This window comes from Brienomyrus brachyistius, chromosome 17 (genome assembly GCF_023856365.1).
Source record: "Brienomyrus brachyistius isolate T26 chromosome 17, BBRACH_0.4, whole genome shotgun sequence".
In the NCBI taxonomy this organism is placed as follows: domain Eukaryota; kingdom Metazoa; phylum Chordata; class Actinopteri; order Osteoglossiformes; family Mormyridae; genus Brienomyrus; species Brienomyrus brachyistius.
In genome coordinates, this window is record NC_064549.1 from 18,304,507 (window position 1) to 18,331,090 (window position 26,584).

Consider the following 26,584-nt stretch of genomic DNA (forward strand, 5'->3'; position numbering starts at 1 on the left):
ACACAGCAGGAACTGGCAGGGGGAGGGGGTATAACTGAGAACAGCACACTGTTTTGATATATGTTTTTCTCACATCACAGGGCAGTTATGTGTAAGAGATCCAACCTCTGACTTACCCTGGGGCAGAGCTGCTTGTGCTGTACACACTACTAGTTGGGGCAGAAGAACTGAAGACATTGTCTAGCTCAGCCAAGGCAGCATAGCGGTCGCCTCCACCCCCAGCAGATTGGGACTGAGGTGGCACTACTCCTGCTGAAGCCGGGGCAGAACTTATCCCACTAAGTATACTACCTCCTGGTGCAAGACAGGACACAGAGAGCGGGTCAGAGCATCAGCCTTCTCGCCCTATACAGACGGCAGCGGCGACTTTACACATTCTCTGACAAACACCTTAACACAACGAAAACCGTGCACCTGGACCCAACCCTGACAGCAGGAACCTAGTGAATCACTACAGAAGATTCCAGTTAAACACAAATGTGCTGCCAAGAGGATCTACAACTAACACGACACGGTCAAATTAGTATCGAACAGCACGTCCCTCCTGACAAACACGGTGCTCTTTTATCACAGGTACAAACACAGCCCAAGTAGACATTGCCGGCAGTGTCTGCTGTGCAACAATTAAGACTCTGTTTATGTAAAGATGAATTGTGGCAACAGAAACTTCCTGTGGGGACAGTTATGCAGAAGTGGGCTCAAAAAAGCCTACAGAAGTGCTTTAGTTTTAGAATGAATGACATGACCTATCAATTCTCCTACCCTCTCCCCACTCAAAACCTTCTAAACTCACAAAATAATAAAGCCAAGGAGCGCACTCTGATTGTGGTCAGATATATTTCAGGCAGAAGGCCACTGTGGCTTCTCTACTCTGCCTTTTGGCATCAGGATAAACCCATGCAGGGTGGACATCTTTAATTCTGCAAAACAGGAAGGGCTGCAAAAAAAGTTACCTTGCTCAGGTTTGGCAGAGCTAAAGATGTTATCCAGGTCAGCCAGAGCTGCGTATCTATCAGCTGGGACGCTAGTGCTGTCTACAGCCGCTTTGGGGCCTCCTGCGGAGTTACTCTGGGAGGAACTGAAGGATCCAAAGTCAGCGCTACAGGATTTGGGGAAGTTGTCAAAATTTGCAAAACTGGCATTAGCTAATCCAGAGCTGCTACCTGTATGGAGGAGAAAAATGACACAGATATCAAGAGAGAGCTTGAGGCTGCAAGGCTTCCATGCACTGTGTCTGTCCACTTCTTACAGCGCTCCTTCACATACACAGCATTCAAAAGTGCCACAACACTGCGCCGGATACCAACACAAACGCCACCGTGGAGCAGCTGTGAACAACTGTACCTTGACACTGAGCACTACCATGGGCACTTCCAAAATAAATATAGTGCAACGCTGCAACACCCATTTTTAAATACAAATCTGTGTTACAGAAGGCTACAGAAGTCATGATGAATTACAGTTGTGCTGTACACATGTAGGTGGCATCTTACTAAGTACAAACCTTGGTTGAATTACTGTAAGCACTGGGTCTTACACAAATCAGTAGCTGAGAAAATGTTGTATATTGTATGTACCAGGTCATAGGTCATACCATGTTAAACTGAACTGAATAATAGATGCAGATAAATGCAGAGGCTCAGCTGTGCTGTTTCATAACTATGAAACAGGAGGGTCCCAGCTAGGCTTGGGAAAAGGCCTAGCTCAATTATAAAGAAAGGTGACATAATATAGGCCAAGTAACGTCACTTTGCATTTCATTTCAGAAAAGTATAGAACTGGGTTGGTGATAACAGCCCTCTCCTGGCTGCAGTCCACACCACACAAAGTTCAAACCCTAGTGGCAGCACATTGAGGACCAACTGTATGATATTCAGAGAATGGTAGGGCTGTGGCATACCATACAGCTATGCTGGAGTCAGGACAATCAAGGAACTGTTAGGTGGAGAAATCTGCTGTCATCGCATGCTCTTGGTATGTCTCATACACAATAAAAAATTCTAATTAGAAATTAGAAAGTGACACACTATTTTTTTAAATTAGAACCCATACAGCTTAATGACAACTATGGACCTCTTGGGAGATTAGGAAGAAAATATACTTGGATAATATTAGCTTATTACTGAAAACTATCCAACATATTTCACCCATTCATCTTTTATGCAACTTAATACATGGTCACAATGAGCCTGGGGCCTAACCCAAAAAACAAAGGTCTTGAAGCAGGGCACACCCTGAATAGGGTGTGCCTATCTCATGAAACACAAAATTGCCACTGTTAATTGTAAAAACAATTGTCAATGTTTTTAGACATCTTCAAATACTCTGCAGTTCAAAGATAAATGGGAAACATTTATTTATAGCATGTAAAATCAAAAGCACTCACATACATACACACACAAAGGTATTATATACTGACCAGTCCATTGGTAATAAAGATATGTGACTGAAACATGTCCTAGACCCTGTATTTCTTTGGTAAAATTTAATTTGTGATTATGGCCCTTAGCTTTCTTCATCAACAGCTTCCAGTTAGATAAAGGTGGTACAGTATTAGATACAGAAAGACAAAGTGGACGAGCAAAGAGGCAGTAATGGAAACAGACAAGACTGAGAGCTGCAAGAGGCCCAGCAGACTTACTGTGTGAGGTCAGGGGTAGCAGAACAGTGGTAAACTCACCCACACTACGGCTGGATGAGAGAGCAGTGAAAACTGGCAGCCAACAGGAGGGACAGGAAAGTGACAGAACAGAAAGGAAAGCAGAAAAAAAACAAACAAAATCGTGAAGTAAATTTAAAGAAACAGAGCAAACGGGAACCAAAAGCACAGGCCAGGCAGTGGTTACACCACCTGCCAAAACAACAAAAGAGCTGTTCAGCACCAATACAGAACATCCGGTCGATCCACAATCATTTGCTGTGGTCATAATATCAGACAAAACATATACATACTTCGGTGAAAAGGAAATGCAGTCTGATAAAATAGACTTTTTTGGTGTGAACAACCTTTACTAAACACAAAAGAAAACTTTCATGGAGTGTGAAAGCAAGCAGTGCAACAGTTTCAGACAAACTGTAAAAGATGAAAACAGAGAAAAACAGGGAATAGTCTGACAAAATGGTCAGTAAAAACCCACAGGTTTCTGAGACAATAAAAATAAACGTGAGATAGGGGTTCTTCCCAAAAGAACAAGTAATCATTTATGGAAAAACAAACAAACAAATGAATCAAGACAAAAATCAGTAGGCCATATACTGCTGGAAAAAAGGGGAGTAAGCTGCTGGCATGTATAATTCCTAGTGTTAAAGAAAATATGTGCGTGTGTGTCTGTGTGTACACAAAAAGATAACCGTCAAGAATGACCTCATCTCTGAGTACATGCATATACTGAATCATCTAAAATGTGGTGTATGTGCATGTATGTGCACGAGTGTACACATAGGTGAGTGTAAGTGAAGAGAGGGCTGCATGGGGGCGCTACCTGTATGTGAGGGCTGAAAAGCAGCCTGTGGTGCTGATGGGAATTGAGCCGTTGCACCAGCCTGTCCAAACGCATCAAAGTTTGCAAAGTCTGCATTAACAGTACTCTGAGCTGCAGGTCATAGGGAAACAAACAGAAAATTGATGGTTATGCCAACATAGGAATGGTAAACTCAAACATGAGCCAAAAAGGAGCGAGAGGGCACATAAGATGTAAAAAGCATGCAGTGGTTTGGCCTAGGGTCTCCTCATTGTGACAGCTGTTCACTCTCCTGGGCCCATAAACAGGACTAAAGAACAAACCTCTTGACCCATAATTCATGTGAAATTTGGATGGGAAAAAGCCAGTCTTTGCCATCTTAAATCCAGAACTCGTGTGGGAGCTGTGCATCTCTGAATGTCTATCCATACCATATTTTCATTAGCTTTTTAATATCATTACTGAGTAATCATGAAAAAGTGATTCTTAACTGCATTTGTAATAGCTTGGATATACATAAAAATATAAGCACAATATGATACAGTGATATAGTATGCAGACTCCCTTTTCTCTATAACATTGGTTTGAATATATACACGTGTTTTAATGTACAAACTAGAATCTTATGAACACTCATAAGCATTATTTGAGCTGTACTTGGTCTAACAGGAGCTAACATTTACAGCACTGTGGTACTTAGATACACATGAGAGGCACATGAAGAAGATGGGGAGTACCTTGACATCAAGGCACAGAGTATCCTAACAGGGCAGCAGTCCGTTCCAGATTACGCCCCAGCTATGCTCTTCTTACCTGGGTGGCTGTTGAAATGTGCAAAGTTTGCGAAGTTGGCAGAGCCTGCAGTCTGAGAAGTCGAGGCAGCAAAGATGTCACCGCCCAGGTCACTGAGGAGGTCAAACTTCTTCTCCTGGAACTGCTGACCCATCTGTTGTGCCTGTGCACGGCTCACCACTGGGGACTGAGAGTAAAAAGAGAAAAACTTAACAAAACTCCTGTTACATAACAGGGATGCAATGTAGAGCTGCACAATTATTTGTAAAAAAAAACAGCGATCTTGATTCACACTTCTATGCAATCTCATTTCTAAAATACAATGGTTCTTCTGCATTGTATTACATCAGCTCAAGTGTCCCATAATTCTGTATTCTCTTTAAAGGGCAATTTTCCACCACACCAGGTACCTTACTTTTGATACTTCAAGTACCTAAATTACGGTACTTCAAGAGTTGAGTTTCCACTAACGTAAAAACTGGTACCGGCACTAAATGACATCAAAGCGAAAGCCAAGATATTTTGTGCTGAATTCGAAAACATAGCTGTAGTATATTATAAGGCTGGACGATGTGTGATATTAATACCAACACTGCATGCTGTGTACATGCAATTTTTACTTCACCAGTTGGCTAAAAAAAAAATTGTTATGGTACAGACATTATAATGTGGGGAGTTTAGGTTTCGCCAAAACATTTTTACTCTGTCATAGGAAAAAAACTTGCAATTTAAATAATTACAGTGGTACCTTGGAACACAAACTTAATTCATCCCAGACAGCTAATTTGGTTGTTGATTTGGTGGAGTTCCAACTCGAATTTCCCCAAAATAAATTATGTAAATGAATTCAATCCGTTCTAGACCCCCAAATAACTACATATTTAAAATGTATCATCTACCTAGTCAACTAATGACAAAAATGTTTAACAATCAATATAAGCGCATAAAAAACCACAGATACAAAAGTGATAAACATGAAATAAATTACAGAGTAAAGTGAGTGCAGAAAGAAGTGCACTATCTTCAAGTCCTTTCCTCTTCAGTTTGCTACAATCACTGCTCACTTTTTAGGGGCCATCACTAAATGTAATGTAGTTTATATAAAGCACAAAAAACTTCATACTGAACACAGGAACACAGCTTTCGCACGTTGAACTCGGTCGAGAGGTACTGTGAGACTGAAAGCAATTCATGGACGTAATCATCCTAGTAGGTTCGCTTGCCTTTGTGTCAGCCCATCGAGACATGTCTCGATCTGTACAAGTTTTAGTGGGTTCACTTCATTTTGTCGTGTTCCTAGTGTTCAGTCAAGTTGAGGTTAGATTTTTCTCAACCTTCCCGTTCGAGGTCCGAATTGGTAGAGTTGAAAGCATCTCGACCCATGCAAGTTTTAGCAGGAATGATCGAGTTCCAAGATTTAGGTCAAGGAACAAGTTGAAAAAAATTCAACAGACCCATTCCATGTCCAAATTGGTCAAGTTAAGAGGCATTCGAGGGCCAAGGTTATACTCTATTCCTTTTCAAGATTATCTACTACAGTAAGACCTCAGATATTTGCGAGGTTATGTTCCAGAACCTGTCGCAAATGAGGAGGATTCGCGAATGTTTGGTAGACTCACTAAAAATGGTAATACGTGCTTATTTCTATAGTTTTAACCCGAAATATGTTCCCAAAACACTTCAATTTAATTTAAAAGTTAGCTTAATACATTACCTTTAAAAACCAACCATTTCAGTGTTCATGGCAAACGTGTCTCAAGAGGGAAACCCGGGATGCATTTGCTGTGCACGTAAACATTAGCACCTTTAAAGAAATTTATCATTGCTGTACGTTGAATTTATGTTAATGTGTATTTACTATTACAAAATAGTAAATTAACTATTTTCTAATATTTATGCAACCATTAGCATTCCTGTCACGTATTGCTGGGGCACCGACCGGGGAAGCAGGGACAGGATGCAAAGAATCAGGGAACACGGGGTTTAATCAAAAGGTAAAGACAAGCAGGACAACAGAAGAGGCAGCAAAATCAAAATGACGTTAATGACCGGACTCAGGAAACATACTTAAACACAGACTTAAATACACAGGATTAATGGCAGCAACTTGAAACAGTGTTGATCACACGGGGATTCCATACGAGGTAGATGAGGGGGTTCCAAAAGGAAACAAACTTTGTTAATGGGATTTGCATCTTGTAAAGGTACAGTATGAACATAAAAAAGGAACATTTCCATAAGAAAGCCACGTTTAAGGGAATTTTTAACTGATATATATTTTAAGTCTTGAACTTTCCCCAAAAACACAGTAGCATCTTTATTAACTAAAGTTTTCTTACCAATTTTACACTTAAAAGCATGAAAACTTATAAATTACTATAAAAATTAAACAAACACTTCTGTACGGTTTTTCAAGTATTTTGCAGATTTGCGACAAAATCGCAGATGCAAATAAGTTTGCTTCCAGTGAAATTTTCGCTGATCTGTGAATTCGTGAATCACGAAATGCAAATGTACGAGGGCTTACTGTATACGTTTAAAAATCAGTTTAAAGTGTACCTTTGCTGCTTTTGTATGAACACCAGGGCTTCAGTTCAAAGGAGAAGCATTTGGCTGGATGCCAGCTTTTCAATATTATATGGGCATTTATTTATATATTATATTTGGTAAGCAGATTAGTAGTACAGCTAAAATATTAATGATATGCGTTTTGTGACACCCAAAACTTTATAAGTATAAGTAATAAAGTAATCTTTATTAAATTTGGTTATCGGAGCACACCACATTATGTTGTATTGGAATACTATGTTTGGAATACCTTAGTGTGATTTGCACTGAAGTGTTAGTGAAGAACGGAAAAGCTCAGCTCCACGATATCTTTTAAAAGAGGAGATCTTGCGGATAAAAAAGATAAAAAGATGTTGGTGGTATGGCGGTACTTTTTTCAGTTTAAAGTCTGACATGTTTATTAAACATAAGGATATATTGAATTTGCTAACTTTTGGGCATCATAAAATGCCTCTAATATTTTAGCTGCTTACCAAATATTGGGGCATAAATAAATGCCCGTATAGTATAGAAAGCTAGCATCCGGCCAAATGCTTCTCCTTTGATCTGAAGCCCTGGTGATTATTGCGCATGTACCATATATAATCCATATATCGCCCAGCCCTACTGTTTAAGTTACCCTAATAGAATGGCCAATTGAGCATTTCCTTTCTGCTGTCAGAAGTTGATATGCTGGTCTTGGATTAATTATATATTTGGCACAATCACATTTTGTTGTGTTTCCTTTTGCAGTTTAATTAGTACAATAAGTTTTTAAATTTGAAATTGTAAAAAATGTTAGAGAATCGCGGTCTCAATTATAAGCAAAAAAAAATAATCATGATTCACTTTCTTTTAGAATTGTGCAGCCCTAATGCAATGTAATGTCTGTTGCTTCAAAGTTACATTATTCAATTCTGTTATAATCACACAAGATGACCCTGCAAATCATTTCCGCATGTACACACAGGACACAATTGGAATTTTTGCAAAATCAAGGATCAACAAATCTTATATTTTAAAGAATAGTACACCATACTGTTCACCTGGGAAAGAAATGCTCACCTGACTAGGTGTAGTTTTGTTGAGGTGCAGTGTGGGGGCAGATTCCCCAAGCAGTGACTTGAGGGGTCGAACCTCAGGGGTGCTGCTGGTGCTGCTAGCTGAAGATCCTGAGATGGAGGCATGGACAGAGGCCACGACCTTGGCCTGCTCTGGGGGAACAAACCTGCAAAGTTTGAGAGGAAATGACAGATGAGGCAATAGGAGACAAACCAACAGGTAGAGATGGATATACACAACGCACACAGTACAGCTTACCATCTTTTCTTCTCATACTTTTCTTGAAGAAATTCTTTTACTTTTTGTGGTTCACGGAAGTCTGGAACGGCAGAGGTCCTGTCATCATAAAGGCCTAGCCATATTTGTTTGCACACCTATAAGAGAATGGGAACCAGATGATGGGGAAAAGTAATATTTGTAACCAAAATAATAAAAATACCTTATTGATTACTATCTGGACAAAAAAATAAAATAAACTTTAAACAGAAAGTCTCTTTCACCTGAGATGGCCAAAAGGGCAAAGTGTCAATCATAGAAAAGGGTAGGGTTAGGGCACAAACACCTAGAACCCATCTGAACAGCAGTCTGAAGTGTTTAAGAAAACATAGATTAGACAGCTGAGACTCCTAGAATCTCTTGAAAGACACAGGGTATCTAAATTTGGGTTCAGAGTTCACCATTTCGCAAAATGCTCTGAATCCAACAGAAACACATTTCAGCATGTAAAGTAAAAATATTATGATGTCCAATTGCTGACGGGCAGTTATGATTCAATGTTATAATTTAATCCATTGTATTCAGTTTTGATAAAATGTGTGGATTCATTTTAACTATGGTGGCCTTAGCCAGTGCTCATTGCTTTAACCCTCTGAGGACTAGGGGTAGGGAACATACTTTCACTGAGGCAATGTCACACATTTCATTCAATATCATGAACTTAATTCATGGCAAATAAATTATTTCTTATATATTTGCTTTGGCATTAGACTCATCTTAATTTCAATGTACTTTGTAAATATATCAGATTTAGGTTAAGTTTGTAATTTGACATCAAAGTACAGGCATTGCAAAATGCAGTTTGGAACACTTGCAGAAACATCGTAAAAGAAGATAGTAAGCAATGGTGGCCGCTTGTTTTGATCCCAGATATCTGATCACCAAAATCTTGGCTACATGAACATGACCAAATGCTGCCATTGCTACATTCAGTTAAATAAATAAGAAAAACCTAACTCATGTCACCATTTCTGGTCTCCTTCCATTGAATATGTAGGAGCTCTCATGTGTATGCATGAGCCATTCACACCTGGCCACACACTACCTTAATCATAACAGACGACTAACTTGTTTGTTGGCTAACTGCTTATAGATTTCCATTTCTTAGAAGGAAAATGCATTGCCTGGTTATTATTGCAAAGACTTTAATGGGCAAATGACCTCAGTACATATGTAGTTTGCTGACATTCTACACTAACACATACAGAACTCGCTCATCAGTTAAACTTGCCTTTTGTTCTTATGCACCACATGAGTTTAATATATTACAAAATATATTGAATTTAGACTTGCCTTCTCTGAATGTGTTTAAAAATCTCAAACTCTGAGCTTAAAGAACAGTGTCATTGCGTCATATAAATTAATTTTATTCTATGTATTTTTGGAGTTTGAGTATTTGTATATACTTTAGTTTATGTTTATATTAATCATCTCTGTGTATGTATATTAAATTTTTGTCTTATTTTTCTTATTTGTTGCCATCTTCGTCCTGGAAGAAGAGATATTGTATCTCAATGGAACCTTCCTGGTAAAATAAAGGATAAATAACCGGCTAATGTTAAGGTGTGCGCTGGTCAAGTTAACATTTTTGATAATTGTTTAATAGTTCAGTGTTGCTGGAACGCGAGCTTGACTGACCTCGAAAAATTTCTCACAAAGACTGCGTTGTTAGTCTTTAAGATGCTTCGCTAGGTTTGATGTGCTGATGTGACAATTGCATGTGCATAAAACACTGTGTTGATGTTAACAATGCACATCGTGCAAATCTAGAATTAAGGGCAGAACAGTAGGTGTTGTCATGACTGCCAAGTTATGGTTTGTGGGGTTTGCATGTTTACTCCATATGTGAACAGTTTACATCAGGATACTCTGGTTTCCTTCCACTGTCAAAAAAAGTACTATAAGTGAATTAGAAGTATCTAAGCAGTGGGTGTGCAAAGGGCTGGCACCCCGTTCAGGGTTGGTTCCTGTCCTGCACCACAATATTATTTGCTTAATCATCAAAATCATTAGATTACTCAATTAATAATATAATCTATAGTGACAGCCCTACTCTAATTCTTACATTTCCCAAAAATACTTAAACTCAGACACAGTTAAGAATGGAGCTTGGAGTATGAGCGCAGTCTCAGGCTATTTATTCAGGATCCCTGGAGCATTATGTGAGACTTGTCTTAATGCAATTAGTTCACCAGATCTGTGCTTGTTCTTTCATGTGTCACCACTAAAGAAACAGTATGAAATTTAATATTACAATTATAATGAACAAAATTATTATGCTTTTCAGTATTAGCATGGTAATGTTAAAATGTTAAAATCACAAATACAAATTAGCAGCATTCACATTTCGCTTGCATAAACATAAAAATAACAGCTAATACCATATGCAAGCATATGAAAACTATATCAAATGTGTATTAACATTAAATATCTCCTGAGCGTTGTCACAGTTTACCACCATGTTTTCACTGACAAAACAAATCCACGTTGCCTGCTGTGCTTACACACCTGTAGCTGGGAAACAGTTGCTAACTGGTTGATGCTGGGTGGTATTTAAAAAGATCATTCATGGTTTTTCCCTCCTTGGGTCACTCTCAGTAGGTACTCACCATGGCTGACCATGTGCACCCTACAAGTCTTGAGGTTTCAGAGATGCTGTGACACAGACGTCTGGCCATAATGATTTGTATCAAAGTTAATAAACTCGTTATCCCAGCCTATTTCTTTGGTATTCACCATGTTGAATGTGAATACAGGATGTTAGCTTACCACCTAATATATCCCAGACATTGACATTCACTGTTTTACTAATCAACCTTATTCATTTCATGTGGGGGTGCTCACAGTTAATTCTCAAGAAATCATTAAAATACCGTGACAGTAAAGATTTAAAATATAAAACATATAATTAAGTTATATAATAATGTTTTGGCTCATCATTGTATATAATGGTAATTAATATTAGATGAGTATGATGTACCGTATATGGCTGTCACTATCAATAATATCAGTCATCAAATAATCGGACCTTTCAAATAATCATTTATAACATATGATATAATATTACAATACATTTGGCACATTGGCAGGAGCCAACCAACCATTGCAGGGTCGCATATATGGTCAGTTTAAGGCACTTAAATTCATTTAAGTTGCATGTTTCTGGACAGCGGAAGGAAACTGGAGACTGCCATAAATTGTCATTGACATGCCAAAAAGCCGTGCCCACACGGGATGAACATGCAAACTCCAAACCCAAAAAGCAGCGATGTGCAGCGACAGTACTACCTGCTGTGCCACTGTGCCATCCTGACAGGCTTGCACGACGTGTGATGTGATTATTCACATGGCATTTCATGTACATGCAACTGTCACATCACAAGAACACAATAGTCTGCTGGGTTCAAACCATCAATATGTTGCGCTAAAGCATTTTTGGTTAGTCATAAACAAAATTTTGCAAGCTTTGCCATTTCAGCAATGGTTCCTTTACAAAGTTACTGAGTATACTGTGTGACAAAAAAAAATAATTTTTTCATGAGCTCTGCATGCACTTTCTAAGACAATCAATTATTCTCATCCTTGCCACTTGACTCAGTCATAAACTGTGGGGTGCATTTGTGACATACTAAGTAAATATGAGTGAAAAGAAGACCAAACAAGAACTTGTCACAAAAAGAAGTTCGTCATCTGCTGTATGGAAATATTTTGTATTTCATAGAGACAATATTGAGCAAAAGAACATGATTTGGCAGCACTGCTTTCTGTCTGTTGACGTAATTGCTGGTATTGCCATTAGTTATTTGACAGACTCTTTTGAGACAGAGTCAATTTGCAACTCTTTAATATTTCAAAATCAATCAAATACTTGTTAGCCCTACTCAAAATACACTATGTTCACCCATCCATTTTCCAAACCGCTTATCCAACTGGTTTGCGGGGGGTCCGGAGCCTATCCTGGAAGCAATGGGCACGAGGCAAGGAACAACCCAGGATGGGGGGCCAGCCCATCGCAGGGCACACTCACACACCATTCACTCACACATGCGTACCTATGGGTAATTTAGCAAGTCCAATTAGCCTCAGCATGTTTTTGGACTGTCTGAACTGGAGTACCCGGAGGAAACCCCATGACGACATGGGGGGAACAATATTATATGGTTAATATGTATCATTATTGTGCAAGACGATGGGGTTAAGTGACAGGGATAACTTGTTTTAAGTGTGATTATTTTGACGTGAAGGAATGGTAGAAAGTAAATTAAGCAAAATGATTTCAGTCAGAAGATTTCATGATTTCAGAAGAAGCAAAGCATGGACACACGATTTCCCTTGCCCGGATGCGGGTCACCGGGGCCCCCTCCTGGAGCCAGGCCTGGGGGTGGGGCTCGATGGCGAGCGCCTGGTGGCCAGGCCCACACCCATGGGGCCATGGGCTCACCACCCATGGGAGGGGCCATAGGGGTCGGGTGCAATGGGATCTGGGCGGCAGCCAAAGGCAGGGACCTTGGCGGTCCGATCCTCGGCTACAGAAGCTAGCTCTAGGGACATGGAATATCACCTTTCTGATGGGGAAGGAGCCTGAGCTGGTGCGTGAGGTTGTGAAATTCCAGCTAGATATAGTCGGGCTCACCTCAACGCACGGCTTGGGCACTGGAACCAGTCTCCTCGAGGGGGGTTGGACCCTTTTCCACTCTGGAGTTGCCCGCGGGGAGAGGCGCCGAGCGGGTGTGGGCATACTTATTGCCCCCAGGCTGGGTGCCTGTACATTGGGGTTTACCGCAGTAGACAAGAGGGTAGCCTCCCTTCACCTTCGGGTGGGGGGACGGGTTCTGACTGTTGTTTGCGCTTATGCGCCAAACGGCAGTTCAGAATAACCACCCTTTTTGGAGTCCTTGGAAGGGGTGTTGGAGAGCGCTACTCCTGGGGACTCTCTTGTTCTGCTGGGGGACTTCAATGCTCACGTGGGCAACGACAGCGAGACCTGGAGGGGCGTGATTGGGAGGAACGCCCCCCCCCCCCCCCCGATCTGAACCCGAGCGGTGTTTTGTTATTGGACTTCTGTGCTCGTCACGGATTGTCCATAATGAACACCATGTTCAGGCATAAGGGTGTCCATATGTGCACTTGGCACCAGGACACCCTAGGCCGCAGTTCGATGATCGACTTTGTAGTCGTGTCATCGGACTTGCGGCCGCATGTCTTGGACACTCGGGTGAAGAGAGGGGCGGAGCTGTCAACTGATCACTACCTGGTGGTGGGTTGGCTCCGCTGGTGGGGGAGGAAGCCGGCCAGGCCTGGCAGACCCAAGCGTATAGTGAGGGTTTGCTGGGAACGTCTGGCAGAACCCCCTGTCAGGGAGAGTTTCAATTCCTACCTCCGGCAGAACTTCTCCCATATCCCGGGGGAGGCGGGGGACATTGAGTCCGAATGGGCCATGTTCCGTGCCTCCATTGTGGAGGCAGCTGACCAGAGCTGCGGCCGTAAGGTGGCTGGTGCCTGTCGCGACGGCAATCCCCGAACCCGCTGGTGGACAGCGGTGGTAAGGAATGCCATCAAGCTGAAGGAGGAGTCCAATCGGGCCTTTTTGGCCTGTGGGACTCCAGACGCAGCTGACAGCTACCGGCAGGCCAAGCGGGATGCGGCTTTGGCGGTTGCTGAGGCAAAAACCCGGCGTGGGAGGAGTTTGGCGAGGCCATGGAGAACGACTTCCGGACGGCTTCGAGGAGATTCTGGTCCACCATCCGGCGGCTCCGGGCGGGAAAGCGGTTCAGCATCAACACTATTTATGGTGGGGATGGTGCACTGCTGACCTCAACTCGGGACTTCTTGGGTCGGTGGAAGGAATACTTCGAAGACCACCTCAATCCCACCGACACACCTTCCGATATGGAAGCAGAGTGTGGGGACTTGGGGGTGGACTCGCCTATTTCTGGGGCGGAGGTCACTGAGGTCAAACAGCTCCTCGGTGGCCGGGCCCCGGGGGTGGATGAGATTCGCCCGGAGTTCCTTAAGGCTCTGGATGCTGTGGGGCTGTCCTGGCTGACACGCATCTGCGGCATCGCGTGGACATCGGGGGCAGTGCCTCAGGACTGGCAGACCGGGGTGGTGGTCCCCCTCTTTAAGAAGGGGGACCGGAGGGTGTGCTCCAACTATAGGGGGATCACACTCCTCAGCCTCCCTGGTAAGGTCTATTCGGGGGTCCTGGAGAGGAGGGTCCACCGGATTGTCGAACCTTGGATTCAGGAGGAGCAGTGTGGTTTTCGCCCTGGCCGTGGAACAGTGGACCAGCTCTATACTCTCAGCAGGGTTTTGGAGGGTTCATGTGAGTTTGCCCGAACAGTCTACATGTGTTTTGTGGACTTGGAGAGGGCATTCGACCGTGTCCCTCGGGGAGTCCTGTGGGGAGTGCTCCGGGAGTATGGGGTTCCGGGCCCCCTTTTAAGGGCGGTTCGGTCCCTGTATGACCGGTGCCAGAGCCTGGTCCGCATGGGCGGCAATAAGTCGGACTTGTTTCCGGTGAGGGTTGGACTCCGTCAGGACTGCTCTTTGTCACCGATTCTGTTCATAGCTTTAATGGACAGAATTTCTAGGCTCAGCCAGGGCGTTGAGGGTGTCCGGTTCGGTGACCTCAGGATTAGGTCTCTGCTTTTTGCAGATGATGTGGTTCTGTTGGCCTCATCGGACCATGACCTTCAGCTCTCACTGGGGCAGTTCGCAGCCGAGTGTGAAGCGGTTGGGAAGAGAATCAGCACCTCTAAATCCGAGACCATGGTTCTCAGCCGGAAAAGGGTAGAATGCTCTCTCCGGGTTGGAGATGGGGTCCTCCCCCAAGTGGAGGAGTTTAAGTATCTCGGGATCTTGTTCACGAGTGGGGGAACGATGGAGCGGGAGGTCGACAGGCGGATCGGTGTGGCGTCAGCAGTCATGCGGGCGCTGCATCGGTCTGTCATGGTGAAGAGAGAGCTGAGCCAAAAGGCAAAGCTCTCAATTTACCAGTCGATCTACGTTCCTACCCTCACCTATGGTCATGAGCTATGGGTAGTGACCGAAAGAACGAGATCGCGGGTGCAAGCGGCCGAAATGAGTTTCCTCCGCAGGGTTTCTGGACTCTCCCTTAGAGATAGGGTGAGGAGTTCAGTCATTCGGGAGGGACTCAGAGTAGAGCCGCTGCTCCTCCGCATCGAGAGGAGCCAGATGAGGTGGCTCGGGCACCTGATCTGAGCCGGCAGGGAGAGTCAAATAGGAGAGATGGTTAAGTGCCAAGTCACACTGTCCAAATTATAGGATTTAGAAGATGACACAGGCAGTACAGCGAGCTAGATGCAGGAATGTTATTGGTAGTGGCGATGTCTCATGTAGCAGGGTGTGCTGGACATCTTGGTAGATTGAGGTCTCCAGGCAGCACCCCCCAGGAGGAGTAGGGAAAATGGAAGATGACACAGGCAGAACAGCGAGCTGGATGCAGGGATGTCACTGATGGTGGCGACGTCATATGTAGTAGGGTGTGCTGGACATCTTGATAGATTGAGATCTCCAGGCATCACCCCCCCAGGAGGAGTATGGGAAATAAAATGTACAAATGTGAAGTGCTTCCAGAAAACTGATGGTTTTTGGTCTATTTTCACAGCTATGTGCTGTCTTCCTTCAGCAATATGTCCGAGTAATCGAGTAGGAAAAATTTGATCCATGTTTTTTTTTTAGTAATAGAGTAATCTTGACAGCTCTAGTGTCATATCATGTAAGATGCAGTGCCTGTGTGACAGGGCTAGCCTTTGTTTCAGCTGTGATTATCTTGATACAGAATTGTAGAAAGTAAATTAAGATAAATAATTTAAAACAAAGTGATGACAAAGATAGGCCGAGTCTAAAGTGAACCTAATTTGTAGTTATCTTGCACCTTGACTGCTGGTAACATTTGTCCGTGGTGGTGGTCTGCCACACCAAAATCTTTGCCCCCATAGCAAAAGCCCAGATTAAGGGCCTTACTCAGAGGGTTACGCTACTGTAACTGTACTGGAGTTTCCTTAGTCACATGAAAAAGTTTTATTACTATGAATAAACCTATGAGGTTTTCCTTGCCACTGTCAGCTCTGGCTAAGGGAGCACTTTCAATAGCTTATTCGTACCCTGACCGAGCACATTTGACCCCCAAAGTACAGTTAGTTTGAATAGTGTAATTGCTCCATACCATACAGTAAGGTACGCTTAACTGTGCCAGGGTCCACTTGAGGAGGGCCCAAGCACTAAAACGGCTATTAGCGATTTTTTTTTTATTGTTTCACCTATGGGCGGCATGGTGGTGCAGTGGTTAGCACTGTCGCCTCACACCTCTGGGACCCGGGTTCGAGTCTCCGCCTGGGTCACATGTGTGTGGAGTTTGCATGTTCTCCCCGTGTCGTCGTGGGGTTTCCTCCGGGTACTCCGGTTTCCCCCCACAGTCCAAAAACATGCAGAGGCTAATTGGAGTTGCTGAATTGCCCGTAGGTGTGCATGTGTGAGTGAATGGTGTGTGAGTGTGCCCTGCGATGGGCTGGCCCCCCATCCTGGGTTGTTCCCTGCCTCGTGCCCATTGCTTCCGGGATAGGCTCCGGACCCCCCGCGACCCAATAGGATAAGCGGTTTGGAAAATGGATGGATGGATTTTATTTTGACAACAACAAACTGTATGCCACTGCAGAGATTTAGATAATGGACGGCGGCTTTTTGGAGACATCACTTACACCGACATTAGTACGACACCTAAAATATTAATGACAGGTGTACTGTGATGCCTAAAAATTAGCAATCTGTTTAATTTCGGCTTATCAATATGCCTATAAAAACTGGTTAGTGAAGCACACCACATGCAACTGTTTTGGTATATCATGGAAGGGATAAGCACAGAAGTCGTAGTGAAGAAAGGGACAGCTCAGCAGCCACATCATATTTTAAGAGGAGATATTGTGGTTAACCGGGCTAAAAAAAAGACATTCAAGGTATGGTGGTAATTTTTGTAATTTAAAGTCCAACACAATCATTGGTATATAAAGTTTTCATTTTTATTTCAGTTCGAAGTCTTGAACACCTTTGTTGGTCATAGCCATTGAGGTACATGTAGTTCCCTTGATGACAAGATGAACATAGCTGTACAAGGTCCCCAGAATGAATGTTTTTGATACTATGAGTCTGGAATAGGATGTAAAACCATTTGCAAGCTTTTTGAAATCATACACTCCATTGTTCATAAAATAATCTGCAAATGGAGAAGGTTTCAGACCACTGACAATCTGTCCAGGCCAGGCCATCTCACAAAATTCAACCAAATGCAGAGCACAAGATGCATCAATAAATCTCAAAAGACCCCAAGGGTGTCCCCTCAAGGGGTCTATAGGGAGTTCTTGCAAAAATCCATCCACAGTCGCTGTTTGACTGATAAAAGAAGTTTCATTGGTTTGGAAGCTAGTAGGCCGGCTAGTTTAGTTAACAAGCTTGTGATATCACCAGTTTACTAGACAGTGAAACTTCTACATTGAACCACATATCTTTGATACTAGATTACTAGTATGATACTAGAAAGTTTACGTTTTAGGTGGCATATTATTAGACTATCATTTATAACAAAAAGCGGTTGCAAGTTAAATGTGACCCAATGCAGGAATTCCAAAGCAACCAACCTCATGACATCACATCCTACGCTAAGGCAAAATGGCACTATAGAGTGGGAATCTATCTAATTATGCTAACTACATCTAGCTTTTCATGTCAACTTTGAACATCGGTGTCAGGGTCAACACTTCTGAAACAGTGTGCTCTAGGCAGAGGAGTCACTGGTGGAATTGTTTGGGTACAATTCCACATACTATTTGGTGAAACAACACACAACTATCAAAAATTCCGATATTGAGAAAATCATATTGCAGCCCCCCCCCCCACTCTGAGAATAACTGACCTGAACAATGTTCAAGGGAAATTTGCAAAAAGATCTACAAAATACAGTGCTATGTAAATGTTTGGGCACCCCTGACAAAAATCACTGTATCAATTTATAACTTGCTAAGCTTTTGAGGCAGCAACTTCATTTAAACAAATTTTATACCTTATGGAAACAGCAACATTTCAGTAGAATTTTTTTATATATATGCCTGTAGCTACTTCCTACAGCCACTGACAAGTCCCTGAATTCTGGCTGGTGGTATTTTGGACCAGTCTTCCATACAAAATGTCTCCAGTTCAGTCAAGTTGGTTGACTTCTGAGCGTGAATAGCCTGCTTCAAATCAATCCATACATTTCAATGATATTCAGGTCTGGGAACTGGGATGGCCATTCTAGAACATTGTACTTGTGCCTCTGCATGAATTCCTTTGTAGATTTTGGACAGTACTTTGGGTCATTGTTGTACCGAAACATCCAACCCTCAAACCAAACTTCAACTTCATGACTAACTCTTGAACATTATTGTTAAGAATCTGCAGATACTGGGAGGAATTCATGCGGTCCTCAACTTTAACAAGGTTTCCAGTACCTGAGCTAGCCACACAGCCCCATAACATGATGGACAAATTCTACAGTAAGCAGGAAGTTCATCCTCTGGAATGCCATGTGCTTTTTTGCCATGCATAGCGCCTCTGGTTGTGACTAAATAACTCTACGTTAGTCTCATGTGTCCAGAGTATTTTTTCCAAAATGATTCTATCTTGTCCAGATGCACTTTTGCATACCTCATGAGTACTCAGAAAAGGCTTTTTGTGCATCACCCTTCCACCGAGCTGTTCCCAGTGCAAAGTGTGCTGGACTGTGGAATAATGTACAATGACACCATCAGCAGCTAGATGTTGTTGCAGCTCTTTGGAGGTGGTCTGTGATTTGTCTGTGACCTTACTAACCAGTCATTGCCCAGTTTTGGGGCTATTTGTGTTTGGTCTATCAGATGTAGATCTTGATCCACATGATGTTTTTGTGAAATAAAATCCGTCAAAGATCAAAAAGAGAAAATAGAATAATAATATCAAACGGAGTTATCCTGTTCACGAGGTCAAGCATCTTAACTAAGTCAGCCTTCCGTTTGGTATCAATATGCACCATTGCATCGATTTTGGTCCCAAAATTTGAACAGGTCTAGATCTTCACCCCACAAAAACATGTCTCCAAAGTTATGCATGAAATATAATTTAAGTTATACTGAAAAGATTAAGGGTCTGAACATTTTTTTTGAAAAAAATCCTTAAAATTCTTTTGCAGTTTTCGCTCTAAGACGTGTCAAAATCAGTATGTGGTACTGTTTTAATTATGAGCCGATCAGTCTCAAAATTTAAGCAGTTCCTGTTAATCACCCGTACAATGTCTTCGCATTGTTTGAAAAAATATCCGTCATATAACTTTTCCCCATTTTTGTCTTAACCAGAAAGTATATGCGGCTGCAAATCCCAAAAACAAATGTATTCCTCAATCAGGGAATCAATAAGGGTGCTACTCTGAGTACAACATACTTGTAGGTGGAAATAAATATAAGGAAATTACCAAAAAGTATCTCCAAGCAGATTTCCAACTAGATGCTGTCGAAATGGTGGCAAGGTATTCCTTGGACAGCCCAGCGCCAACCCAACCTTTCAAAAACATTTTGAAATATTGGCAAGCAATGGTCCCCAGGATAAAGTTCAGCTAACAAAAATGCAGTTTGCTGAAAATATTTCGAGACAGATCTCAACAGGAAGCAAGAAGCTTCTCAAGAAGCAGGGAGAACCGTAATTTGATTCTTGAGCTTACCGGTGCGATAGATCAGCTGAATGCTTCTGGAGTTTTTTCAAACTTTTCAGAAACATTATCTGGGTGAAGAACTGGAACTTTTTAAAAATTGCCCCAAAATGCAGGCAATGCCACATATGGGCAGCAAAGGAAAGAGTGAAAGTAGATGCCATTTGACTTTGTGATAAGTAACGTACTGTCAAAAGTATTTGATGGATCTTATTACTACTGAAACAGATTCTGATACAAGAACTCTTTTTACTTTAATATTTTACTGTAATAAATACATATGCAATATATAAACAATTGTACTTTATATATAATTTTTAATAAAAACTCAAATACAAATAAAAAATATTGCCCCAAAAAATATCTTTAATTAGACTACTACAAAAACCATACATGACATACTGCTCCACCTCATTTGTACATCTTGTTTTAAGTATTTTTGAGGCATTTGCAGCAGTTTGAATATCTTCCAAGTAAGAATATGCACGTGTTTAAATGCCCCACAATTTTTCCCCTCTAGTAACACTGTCACTTGTTTTAACACTTTGTTGCTATAGCAGCCCCTCACGTATCACAAGCTGTAGCAAGTGCATAAAACAGCCCATGCTCTCAACTCCCAAATTATCCATTGCTTTTTTCATATTACTCCTGTTGTCTTGCGCAATTACATGTTTTATTTAGTAGGATTCTCCACTAAACTTCCATCTCTCAAAATTGCAAAGGTATGCGTATACTGTCATAGCAGATGGATGCCATAGCAGGTGGAAGTGACTTTGCTCACACCTACTGAGTGGTGAAAAACTGAGTGGCAGCATAAGCATTCAGCTTGAATGCCGCAAAATGCACATATAAAACGGAATAGAGCTGTCATGCAGTTCATTGTACAAATTGATTTAACAAGAAATAGGAGCTATCTTTTTACAAACTGTTGAAAACTAAAAAAGTAAGTGGATGTCGATATGATCGATACCTGATCCATCTATTAGGGATGGATTGGTGCGGATATTGATTCGAATATCGGATCGGTGCACCTCTAAGATGCTACAAACACTGTCAGTAATATTCATTGTAGTCAGATAGAAACAGCAGCTCTCAGACAAGAACATCCATCCATCCATTATTCCATCCATCTTCTATACCCGCTTATCCTATGCAGGATCGTGGTCTATCCCCGGAAGTTAGTTACAAGGCAAGGAATAACCCAGGATGGGCTACCAACCCTTGTCAGAGTACACAGACCATTCACACTGCATGGAAGATATCACTGTGGTGTTTATATATTCTGCACAGTAATATAATTAGTGCATGGAATTTGGTAATAGAAAACAGTTCCTACATTAAACTGCTCCCTGCAAAATCTGTAGATTATCACGAATAATCAGGTCATGACTTTTTGTAGGAGACATCGCTATTTAATTTTACTAATGGATTTTTGGCACTGCAATCACCACAAAAACAATGATATTCAGTCCCATTATATTCAAGAGAAATGTGTGCTTTCTGGATGACAGCCCACAATGGTGGAAGCTGGTAAATATATAAAACCTGCAGAAAAAGCTGCTAAATGCAGACAAATGGTTGCACGAATGGTTGTCAATGACGTAGCACTAGCTATTGAATTCAGAGATTCATTTACAATATTATTTGCATTACAGCAACAGAACATGTTTTAATAGTTCTCCAGTTTTAGTGTGATTGCAGATATCCTCAAGATATTTTTATTATTGTATTATGATAACACATGAGGACAAGGCAAAGTGGATGAAATTTTGAAATGTAATTGTTTTCAGAAAAAAAAATGTGCTGGTAAATCCAAAAATCTGCGGAAATAGATTCTAAACATCATTTAATATTAAGATTTTATATAGACTTCATATTTCATCACATGAATGAGGTTAAAGGGGTTTACTGAAATCAATACTTTTTTAGGTAATTCCCAATTTTTCATAATGTTTAACAACCCTGAAAGCCATACAGTTGATTAAGAATGATAACCTTTAAATTATCAACTTTGCAAGTAGGCAATGTAGGGAAGTCCAGGAGTAGCAAAGAATGCACTCCACTTTTTTGACAAGGACCTTTAAAACATTTATAGCATCAGTTTATCTAGAGCAGGCACAGTGCACCCTGCACTGAGGCAGAACAAAAGTTCAGTGATCATGGACTATTAAGGGGAAATGTTGCCAGTATGGGATGCCAGTTAGAAAAAAAAATGTGCTACCAAAAAACAAAATAACTAGCTGCTGTTGGCACAACAACAATGTATCCCTGGACCTTCCCATTACCCCGACTCCATGTAATCCCCCACTCCTAGCACACCCCCAACTTCTACGTCTACCCCTCCAACACTAGGCTTGGGCAGCTCACCTAAGATAAAATTTGCCAAACAAAAATGCTACTGTATACTGTGAATATTACCTCAATACCTCCCAAGCTTACCCTAACTCTCCATAAATCCTTATTAAATCCTAAATTTGTAAGACTTGTCTGGTCAGGTTCACCAAATCAGCACATGCTCCTTCATGTGCCATGTTGACTAGGACTAGGGCTATGCAACATGATTAATTTCCCACACAATAAATTTTGCCAAACAGCTAGGGGACTGCTACTGATATTTTTCTTTGTTTTAATAGCGGTGCACAAATATGGAAATTTTGATTGAAACTGAAAAATTAAACAGCAATGTCTCTTACCAGAAATCATGACCTGGTTATTGAAGATAATCTCCATACTTTGTAGTGAGCAGTTTAATGGAAAAACTATTTTCTTTTACCGAACTCCACACATCAATCATATCACTGCGCATATATCACATCACCAGGGTGCTGGTGATCATCATTCATAATTTCTGGTAAGAGACATTGCTGTTGAATTTTTCAAATGTATTTTTCTGGTGCTTTAAGCACCACAGAAAGAATGCCATTCACTCGCATTCTATTCAAGAGAAGCCCAAGATTTCTTCGGTCAATATCTACAAGTCCCTGCAGAACAACCTAGACGGATAGATATGTTTTAGAGGGACCTTAGTGCTATCTTTTTCAGTTTTGGGGTGAACTGCCCATTTAAGAAATACATTTATTTTGCTGGAAAACAAAACTAAATTAAATGTGACACTTCTGGACTAAGCACATTGCTCCAAATTTCACACTTTCCTCAGTCAATGTCCTTACCTGTGGCACCTACTTTTATTAAGTGTGCTTCCTTACAAACTAGTTTCGTAAAACAAAGGGAAAAAGGCAATCAATCATTTGTCTACAAAAAACAAATTGATAAAAGCTAATCCAACTTCACCTCACTTTTACTGAATAACTGCAACTGCTGCCAATGTACTACTGTCATTTTGCTGACAAACTTCAGTAAAACTAAATTACAGTGACTTCCCCAAGGCAAAAGACACAATACTCCAGAAGTCTAATCGAAACTCACATTTACATATACTGAGGCTGAGGATAAAACAGGGTCAGTTAGTCCCTGGAGCAATTCAGTTTAAGGGTCTTGCCCAAGGGTCCAACAATGAAGTCAATCTGCGAACATGAAGTCAGACCCGTGATCCTTCTGATCATGGACAAAGTCCGAAAGCACGCATTACCTTACTCTACTATATAAGACCATTTAATAATACTTATCAAACAATCTGTTGCCTCCCTGACATAAACACATGCTTTCACGTCGTTTATCATCTGGTTCAGACAGACCAAAGACCCTTAAGATTATTATTATTTTTTTTAAATCAAAGATCATATCGACGCAAGATCAAAGCATGCATATGTACACCTGTGAAGACCCAGTTCTGTCTGTGTTACGTCAACCATGTAACCAACCAGATCTCTGTAAATATCCCAAAGTGAGAAAGATATTGTCAAAGTAACCAGAACTGGGCACATTTACAAAAGCGTTACACGAGGCCAATCAAATGCTTGAGAAGGAATTAGGAAAGTATTTTGAAAATGGCATCATTGAGGAACATATATGGTTAAGAATGTGCAATTCATTAAGCCACTTAGGTTACATGCAATGAAACATCAAATATAGAGAAATTAAATTTATATATGTCTTCCATGAGATCCAGATATGAAAATAAGAAAAGTGGTGTGAAAATGAAGGACAGAAACTTTTACATTGTCTAAAATAGCAGTGTAGGTTCTGTTTAAAACAAGAGATGGGCATTTCAGGCAGAATTACTATTCAATTTTTGGAAGTCATTATTCAAATAATATTCGATTTTCTCTGACCCCTCCCTAGAACCACAGGAGATAAGAAAAAAACTGAATCCACAGAAAATGAGAAATTACTTGTTGCTGCAAAAGGATTACATAAAACATTTAAAATTAGCTTGAATAAACTGAACCGGAACAAATTAAACCAATATTTAAGTGCAGTAACACACAATAATGTTTAATAGCCCGTACCTTGAGCGATTTCTTTATTTTTAGCACAATAATCCTAACAAAGCTCCTCTGGCTTATAGACTACACCATTAATTTATTTCCAAACAAAATGAGACATCATTTGTTGCCCACAAAAGGATAACTTAAAACATTGAAAGTAATCTTGAAGCAACCTTGGCTGAACAATACTGGAAAAATTCACGCTACGATATCTGATATCATCATGATAAATATTACGATATTTCTAAAAGAAAAGGGCTGAAAATTTACTCAAAATATACTATACTAAATATGCCAAATATAACTTTTGGTATGTTATTACATACCAACTGATTCAGTCTTTACTGATAAAGGCATGTCAGTGGTTCACATTCTGGTTTAACAAAAAGTCTCTACTGATGCAATGACAATTCAGTCTTTTTTTAAAATATTAAGAACAAATTTCACATAAACAATTTTAATGACAATCATGACCTAAATGTATAAATAAAATTAACAACAGATGCATTATCAGATTATCTTACACTTGTTGCCACAAGTGGCACCAACAGACACAGAGCAGTGCTAGCAAATCATTGCTTTTGATCAGTATCATCTATATGTAAAGCTGGTGCAAAGAAAGGCTAGTGGTGATTAGTTCTTGTTTTCCTCAATTTCTCAAACATACCAAATTTTTCCCCTAATACAACTTGACTAGTATCCAGCGCTTACCTCATTGCCATGTTTCTGCAAAAACTCGATTTCTTGCTGCGTGAAGGTCGTCATGGAAATGGACTTCACCCTGTGTGGAGGGTTCAATCCTCGTCTTAAAGAGAGACAGAAAGAGCATATTAAGACACCACACTAAAACGGAACATATAAAGATATATACTAGTACAGCCTCTGCCGAAGTTACGATTGAGTTACATTCCAATAAACTTATCATAAGGTGAAAATGCATCTTTAACAGTACAGTACATGTACTGAAAGTGAGAAACATTTACCCATCGTAACGTGAGGGGCATCTGTATATTGCTTGCATGTGTAAATAGACAGGTCTGCCAAGATAAAATATCGTCCACTAGAAGTAGTTGTCACAGAAATAATTACGATAAACGACAGATTTGTCATTTTATGCCACTGACATAGTAACAAAATAGCATAATAATTCAAATACGGCCTTTCAAAGATCAGTGAACTATTCTTCAGAATATTCAGAGATTAGAATTGAAATGCAAAATGTAAATGTAAAGAAAACCACACATCAAAAAAAAACTGATTAAATAGACTCGGGCTCTGTTACCAAAGACTGCATTATATTTTGTGAAGCTCTGCTCAGTGATGCAAACGAACCTCAATCTTTAATCAGTCAGGGGAAAAGTAACAGGAAGTCAGACCAAAGAATGCATATAAATACCTTTTCTTCCTTCTACGATAAGAATGACAACAAAAATGTCTAACAGATCTGAAGAATGGTTGACTGATAAAGTTTAGAAATACCAACATTTACACAATTTCCTTGCTACAGGAAAAAAAGACTTCCAGATAGCTACAAACTAAAATAAAATGTTTGTACTGCTGTGCCATATACTTGTGAATGTTTCTGCATCAGTATTATCATCATTTAGATTTTTTAGTTTAATTTAGTTCTTACTTTTTAGTTTAATTTGAAATCTAGTTTAGTTTTAGGTATGGTTTAACTTAACATTTTCATTTTAAAGGTGTACATCTATTTAGTCGTTATATAATTATACTTTCTGTTTTTGAAATTTTATTTTTTTGGGGTAAATGGAAAATTGCTGACTACTCCAAAATGTCATGGCAATTTCTTTGACGTTCATTACGAGAGGCCCAAAGATAAATCATTAGGCCCACTTCAGCTAAATAGTATATAAAAACAGCAAGGATAAGTTCAGTTGAAGTCAATTAAATTTTATGTGTACAGCTCATTTCCACAACAATGTCTCAAAGCATTTTACATCATCCCTGCCCAAAAGCCCCCAGTGAGCAAGCCAGAGACAACAGTGGCAAGAAAAACTCCCTAAAAGGAAGAAATCTTGGGAAGAATCGAACTCATACGGGGAGCCCATCCTCCAGGGGCTGGCAGAGGAAGTCAGATGAACAAGCTGGCAAAATCCTAATTGAAACAGTCCAAATTTTAAGATTTGAGTCACAGTATTTGATGTTTGTTTCTATTTTATCTCAATTGGTTTTGAAACCGATATTTATAGTTGTCGTTTAGCTGTGATTTTTATTCGGTTTGGTTAATGATTATAACCTTGCCTTGTGTACACTAACTGCAGTCTATGGGTAGTTTTAGTAAAATTTGGTAAGACTTAAGGCCA

General features: G+C 40.7%; 1 protein-coding gene across 15 annotated transcripts in view; it reads right to left on the minus strand.

The window, feature by feature from the left end:
* The window catches only part of agfg1a (ArfGAP with FG repeats 1a), a 53,935-nt gene that overhangs the window by 17,484 nt on the left and 9,867 nt on the right, over window positions 1-26,584 (minus strand). For 11 of the 15 annotated variants that reach the window (XM_048982385.1, XM_048982384.1, XM_048982387.1 and 8 more), the window contains exons 2-8: window positions 24,972-25,065; window positions 8,121-8,236; window positions 7,866-8,028; window positions 4,275-4,440; window positions 3,483-3,593; window positions 954-1,163; window positions 117-294 (exon numbers count right to left, since the gene is read on the minus strand). In XM_048982385.1, coding sequence (XP_048838342.1) covers window positions 117-294; window positions 954-1,163; window positions 3,483-3,593; window positions 4,275-4,440; window positions 7,866-8,028; window positions 8,121-8,236; window positions 24,972-25,065 — 1,038 coding nt within the window. Of the gene's footprint in view, window positions 1-116; window positions 295-953; window positions 1,164-2,641; window positions 2,714-3,482; window positions 3,594-4,274; window positions 4,441-7,865; window positions 8,029-8,120; window positions 8,237-24,971; window positions 25,066-26,584 lie in introns of all 15 variants that reach the window. The other 4 variants (XM_048982394.1, XM_048982396.1, XM_048982392.1 and 1 more) reach the window with 3 other exon arrangements.